General features: G+C 35.6%; 1 protein-coding gene across 2 annotated transcripts in view; it reads right to left on the reverse strand.

Moving 5' to 3' along the window:
* CNTNAP3 (contactin associated protein-like 3) overlaps nucleotides 1-7,454 on the reverse strand; it is a 229,914-nt gene that overhangs the window by 111,860 nt on the left and 110,600 nt on the right. For both annotated transcript variants that reach the window (XM_011968882.1, XM_011968883.1), the window contains exons 4-6: nucleotides 2,649-2,852; nucleotides 1,796-1,980; nucleotides 470-613 (exon numbers count right to left, since the gene is read on the reverse strand). In XM_011968882.1, the coding sequence (XP_011824272.1) occupies nucleotides 470-613; nucleotides 1,796-1,980; nucleotides 2,649-2,852 (533 nt within the window). The remainder of the gene's footprint in view (nucleotides 1-469; nucleotides 614-1,795; nucleotides 1,981-2,648; nucleotides 2,853-7,454) is intronic.

A 7,454-nucleotide genomic window follows, 5' to 3' on the forward strand; every position in this document is an offset into this window, starting at 1 on the left:
AAAAAAAAAAAAAAAGATGGCCGGGCACAGTGGCTCACGCCTGTAATTCCAGCATTTTGGGAGGCCGAGGTGGACAGATCACCTAAGATCAGGAGTTCGTTACCAGCCTGGCCAACATGGCGAAACCCCATCTCTACTAAAAGTACAAAAATTAGCTGGGCGTGGTGGCGGGCACCTGTAATCCCAGCTACTCAGGAGGCTAAGGCAGGAGAATTGCTTGAACCCGGGAGGCAGAGGTTGCAGTGAGCCGAGATTGTGCCACTGCACTCCAGCCTGGGAGACAAGAGGGAGACTCTGTCTCAAAAAATAAAAATAAAAAATAAAAATAAATTACTATATTAAATGGGCAGCTGTTAAAGTAAGAGTTGATTCTTAAAATATTATATGAAATGGAGACTTCACATGAATAATTTTTAAATGCAAATGATAAAATGTCCTTTTTTCTTTCCTTCCCATTAGGCTTCCTTACCATCATGAGGATCTGTGGTTTGTTTTTCTTGGCTAATTCGGTAACATCCACTCCATTATAATACAGATTTTCTAAACAGCCATGAAAGCTTTTACGTGTGAATGCCCGTGCTCTTCCAGGTGTCGGAACTCCCCCAAAGCTGATCTTAGAAAGAAAAATGACATAAATAACATTGTTTAGTGATTTTCAGATTACGTGTTTAAAGCATCTATAATAGCTCCAGTACTAACTGTCACAAATCCATTCCCATTATCTTATATTTCCATGCTTGCTAATTCCAAATGAAGTGTTCTATCATAGTGGCAGCTGTTAATACCTTCATTTCTGGCACCAGACAGTTTTGAACAAACTTAAAGGAAGAAGTCAACACACATTTTCTACCACATCGAACATTTTTCAGCCATGTAGTAAATGTTGTTTTGTGGGTCAGAGGATCTCTTTTGCAATACACAACTCTGACACTGGAGTACCAATGTGGCCATAGACAATACATAAAGAAAGAGAATATGTTCCAATAAAACTTTCTCTTTTGAACAAAAACAGGCTTTTAATTTATTAAAAAATGGCCAAACTTTGCCTGATGCCAACCTGTGCATTAGATATTATCTTCTGCTATTACATGGTTAAAGTAATAAAACTGAATAATCTGATATAGGACTAGTATCTTCAGTTTAATATTATATGCCAAAGTCACTTAAATATCATAGTTTTTCTGGTTTGTTCTGATCCTTCATACACTTTAAGGTGTCCTGTGAAGGACGGGAAGAATAGATGCTATTTAACAGTGTAGCTTAGATATATATGGGCAATGGGTTGCAAAAAGAATGAATGCCTTAAAAAATATCAGGAAATTATTTATATGTGAGCTTCTGACTTTCTTGTTATTTAATATATCTATTGGTGTATATCTTGTTAACTTCTCATAGTGATCCTAGATAACGCTATGTTGGTTAGGATTGCACCAAGACAAGAAAAAAATCCCCAGGAATCTGCATAGACAAACAACAAGTGTAATATACCAGATGAAATTTCAAATGAAATGTATTCAAATGAATACATTTAATAACATTGCTTGCTGCTTTGATATTTCTTCATTTGTAAATTTCCCAAACCTAACACTGACTGTTTACTTCCTTTCAAGGTGGAAAAGATGATCTATAATAATAAATTGACCTATTAGAGGCATAAACAGTTTCATAGTACCAGGACAGACATACCTATTACTATTAGTCAACTTAGTTATGAATTACTATAAAATGGCATTTCTCTATGCAGTTAGCTTATTTTTCAGGTTATATTTAATTTAAACTATATATCTATAAGAACCTCAAAATTAAGATCCAAGTAACTGGATTCTCCCTTTGCTTGGAAATGATGAGTGTGTTTGTCCACGGTGAAGTTGACCTGCGTGTCGAGGAGCTCAATGAGGACAGAATGCCAGTGCTGGTCGTCCAGCAGGCTGCCCAGGGTGAGGGTCACAGGAGCAATAGTGGTAGGCACCTTAGCATTGCCTGAAAGGAGAGGGAAAAAAACACTCAGTTATTTCTGTTCAAAATCATGGCTTCCCTTTTTTAGTTGAGCATCACAGTTTGCTTCCAACTTTCCATCTTGCAGAGTTGTTTTCTCACTTTCTCCCTATCTTGAACACAACATCCTTACACTGTTTTTATTTCTTTAAGTTCAATTCTACACTTCACTGAAATTTTTCTTAGTAATTTATTTTTTCTATTATTCATGACATTTATATTTACACTGCAAATATTTTCTTTCTTAGAACCTCATTATCAGCATTATCTCGTAATTTTACAATGATCTATTCTTGTCTTGATATGTATAATCATATATACTACATATATATTATACACACATATGGTGATCTTCTTGTCAAAATATAGGCTGTTTACAGAAATCATACTTAGGATATGTACATATTACATGCATCTGTTAGTAATGCTCTTAAACTTTCATTTACATTTGTTCATTGCAGTTCTACTTTGCGCTTACTGTCCCAGAGTAACTATCACTTGTGTATTTTTTATTTCTTAAAGGTGTTCTGGTTTAGATGATGAATTATATGGTCATTTTATCTAAATGTGAAAAGATTGAGTACCAACAAACGTACTTTCATGTAAACAGATTTTTTTAAACTACCGGCATAAAAGTTCAAGTATTTTTTTACCTGAATTAAGAAAAAAGACAAGTTTTCCTTTAATTAATTCCAGAGTAATGTGATTTCCATGTTGTCCTTCTCTGTGAAGTAGAATTCCATTGCTCTGTATGGCTTTAAATTTCAAAGAAATAATGTCCCTTACTGGTTTTAAAGGTTTTTTATCAAGTTTGTACAGCAGAGCACTTTGTCCATCAAAATAAACCACCTCGGATTCTAGGAAAGAGGATATTAAAAAGAAATTCTAAATATAAATATGCCATACAGTAGCACACTGAAACTGTGTGCATCAATATGCCACACCACACACACACAGACACACATTGCATTTCTAATCCATTCATTGAAGGAAACAACTGACAATCATATATTTTCTGTTGGCATCATAAGTTGATATACGTAATACCCACTGTTAGATTTTTCTAACATTTTCTCAAACTTCATCATCTAGAAATGCTTTTATTAATCTACTCCCAATGGCTCTTATCTTTAAGATAAAAGCGGTCCATTTCTTCTCATTCTATTTGATTAAAAACAATCAGGAAAGAAGTTGTATTTTACTACATAAAGTCTTTAAGGTCATTATTTTATTATTATTATTTTTTAATTACACTTTAAGTTCCAGGGTACATGTGCACAACGTGCTGGTTTGTTACATATGTATACATGCGCCATGTTGGTGTGCTGTACCTATTGACTCGTCTTTTACATTAGGTGTATCTCCTAATGCTATCTCTCCCCCCACCCCACAACAGGCCCCAGTGTGTGATGTCCCCCTTCCTGTGTCCAAGTGTTCTCATTGTTCAGTTCCCACCTATGAGTAAGAACATGCAGTGTTTGGTTTTTTGTTCTTGCGATGGTTTGCTGAGAATGATGGTTTCCAGCTTCATCCATGTCCCTACAAAGGACATGAACTCAATCCTTTTTTATGGTTGCATAGTATTCCATGATGTATATGTGCCACATTTTCTTAATCCAGTCTATCATATATTAAATATCAGTGTCACTCAATTTAAATACCTTTATTCATTCCCAGTAGTTTGGCTTCTCTTGATTCTTACACATGTACCTACTTTACTAAAGATTTTGTCGTTTGTAAAGATACACAAACACACACATATCATACTTATCAAATACTGCTTTGGACATGTAGTAAATGTATTTTAAATGAGATGACATGTAACATTTTTCTCAACCCTCAGCTAACAGTACTGCTAATGAGAACTGCAATGCGTCAACTTGGCTAGGCGATGGTAAACAGTTTTTGGTTAAACATTAGATGTTGCTGTGCAGGTATTTTTTAGAGGTAATCAATAATATATCAGTAGACATTGAGTAAAGCAGGTTAAACCCCATAATGTGGGTGGGCCTCATCCAATCAGCTGAAGGCTGTAAAAGAAAGAAAGAAACCTGAAGTTCTCTAGGGAGGAAGGAATTTTGCCTCCAGACTACCTTTGGACTCCAGCTGCAATATCAACTCTTACTTAGGACTTGCCAGTCCCTACAATCAAGTAAGCCAATTCCTTAAATAACTCTCTGTCTCTCTCTACACACACACACACACACACACACACACACACACACACATCACACATCCTGTTGGTTCCATTTCTCTGGAGAGCCCTGACTGATAAAGACACAGAGGTTTTGTTTTCTTGGATGCTTTGTCGAGACAGCATGGCCTGAACACCTCTGGTTTGGTTCTTCCTGCTGCAGCTTGTCAGAACTCCAATGCTGCCACACTCTCTCAGCACTCTGTCGGGTCTTATAATTCACTATAAATGTCACATATGTTCAGCTCATCAAAAAACAAGTTGTTTTATTTTATCAGGAATAAAAAATAATACTTGATATTTGTCAAAATTACCCAGAAAATCTTTTTCAAAAGTAAAAAGAAAAATAAGCAATTGTCCTTTGAAACATATATTTATTTAATAAATGATGCATGAAAATCCAGTGAGATATGAAACTATCTGAAGCTGACTAGCTGATGTCATTCAAGTCAATAAGATGGCATTATTTGTTTAATTATATTTAATTTCAAAAAAATATTACTAGTATTTTTTGCATGGCTATCCATTTCATTCACATTATCTGAACTATATATAATAAACTGCACTTCAAGAGTTGTCCATTTTATGTATCATTTAAAAATTTAGAAGTTTGATTTGCTCACATTGGGCTATTGTACTCATATGGAATTAATGTATCAAGTGCATGATGAATAAACACATTCTGAGTAAATTGTGTGTAAACTAAACAATTATTCTTTGTTATATAACTTATTATATGTTCACGATAAAAACAAAACTCTCTGTCAAATGTAAATGAAGATATCTAAGATTATTATTCCATGGCCATAAACTAAGGGAAACTTGAAAAAGATTAACTACAGACGTCCACAGTTTTAGCAACGTCCTACTACTTCAGTTTTTATCATGTCTTTATTTGTTGCTTAAAGAAAATGCTAATATTTGAGCTATATTTTTTCAGTTGACTACCAAAAAAGTTTTCTTCCCAAAAAGGTTTTTTTCTGGATTATTGCAACCCATACGTTTCTTTTTCTCAGTCTATGTTTACTATTACTCTCCAACAGTGGTATTGATCTTCTAAGGCATGTGAAGTATATTTCCTGGAATGTTTCCCTCAGGCAAATAGAATAGTAAAAAACGTATCAACTAAAAGAGACATAAAGCAATGACCTTGAAACTCTTTTGTCCTTTAGCTGATACCTTGATTTTCTCTTCATTGTAACTGCTAGTGCTTGTATCTAGAAATAATATAGCTCATTATGCATATTTTAAAATAAAAACAGACGAATGAATTGCAAATTCAAACTTCCTAAAAAGCATAAAACACTCAACTATGATTTATGAAGTCAATACATAAAAATATGAAACAAAAAACGATGTTTGGGATGGAAAGCATAGAGTTCAGTAAGTCAACAGCAATGAGCTCGCCAAGATCAGCGCTGGAGAGGGACAACTCCCACATAGTCCCTCTTGAATAAGATCCTCCCACTGGAGAAGCAAAATTTCCAGTCTTGGTGCTTAGAAGTAATGTTAAAAGGTAACCTCTCTTCCCACTTGTCCACAAAAGTCATACTTTTAGCATTTTAAAACACTTGCAAGAGGAAATAAAAGTTCTCCCAACTGGTCAGGTGCAGTGGCTCATGCCTGTAATCCCAGCCCTTTGGGAGGCTGACGCGGGTAGATCACTTGAGCCCAAGAGTTGGAGACCAGCCTGGGCAGCATGGCAAGATTGGTTACACTTGCCTATGGTCCCAGCTACTTGGAAGGGTGAGGTCAAAGGATTGCTTGAGCCCGGGAGGTTGAGGCTGCAGTTTGCAGTGATTGTGCCACGCACTCCAACCTGGGCAACAAAGCAAGACTCCGTCTCAAGAAAAAAACAGTTCTCCTACCTAGCCACAATCAATACAAATATTCCCCTACAATATATATTTGAATAAAACACTAAAATAAAATAATTCCAGTAACACATTTAATATAATCTTTTATCAGAAACCTGTTGGAAAAAATCCTTTGTATGAAATTCAATTGTATAAATAGGAAATGTAGTGGGATAATGGAAAATTAATGTCACTTATTTTGTTTACAGTAAAATCCAACGTTCCTCAAAGTTTGCAAAAGAAAAGCCTTGCTATCCAAAATGAATGAAGAACACTTAGCTCGTGGTTTAAAGTAGGAAGTGCTTTTCTAATTTTATATGAATTTAGTTTATAATTATTAGCTTTATTAATTAAGATTATAGTTTTGACTGCTGAATCTCTATCAGTATTAGCAATGTGGACCCGACACGTTAGTTTGTCACCATTAGATCAGGAGCTACATTTCCTAGTACACTAGAGTACTGTGTGGGCCTGAATCCCGGTTCCATCCTGGGTAAGTTACATAGCTTCTCTGTGCCTCAGTTTCCTCATATGTGAAGTGAGAACACATACACTCCTCTCTCACAAGGTTGTTGTGAGGGTTAAATGAGTTAATATTTGTACTTTACAACAGTGCTGGGCATATGGGGTGCCCCCTGTGGACATCTGCCTTATTATTATTGTCAGGGCACTGGGCAGAGAAAAGAGGTGGAAATTAGTTTAAAATAGCACATAGGAGATTTACAGGAAAGTAGACAGCTTAAAATGATAGCAGATTTAAGTTCTGAAGGACCTAGGAAATCTTCAGTTTCCATCAGGAAGAAGAGATTTACAACCATTCATCCACAGTTACACAGCTCCTTCTCTGCCAGCCAGCTTGTTCCTGGGCTGACTCACTTCAATCAATCTTACTCAGAAGTATTAATATGTCTGTCTCATTTTCTTGTGTTAGAGGACCATGAGGGTTTTAAAATGATACTTGAAGATTATTGGTGCAATTATAATGTCTTCGCCACGCTTCCTCAAAGAATACTGGAAGAGCTAAGGACAGATATGTTCACAAAGTTCCCAAATGCTAATTCTTGTAAGATAAAGAACTTTGTCATACAAAATATTCACATGTCTAGGAAGAACTGTGTCAGAAGTAATTTTGCTAAAATGTGTTATGTCCTAATTCATATAGCTAATATTCACTGAAGGCCTTCCATATGCTTGGTGAAATATAAAAATGCAAAAGGCAATGAATTACTTTCAAGGAGCCCACAGTATAGAAAAGAGGACATATAATGCTGAAATATGATTGTTTCTGCCACATTCACTGTGATGCTTCTGTAAACAGGCATCTGGTCCAGAATGACTTCTAAGAAACGATAAGGAAGGAGTCTACCTGCTTTAGACTCCTGCAAAGTATGAAGTCTCTGAAAAGCTAA

Source organism: Mandrillus leucophaeus, unplaced genomic scaffold (assembly GCF_000951045.1).
Source record: "Mandrillus leucophaeus isolate KB7577 unplaced genomic scaffold, Mleu.le_1.0 Scaffold862, whole genome shotgun sequence".
NCBI lineage: Eukaryota > Metazoa > Chordata > Mammalia > Primates > Cercopithecidae > Mandrillus > Mandrillus leucophaeus.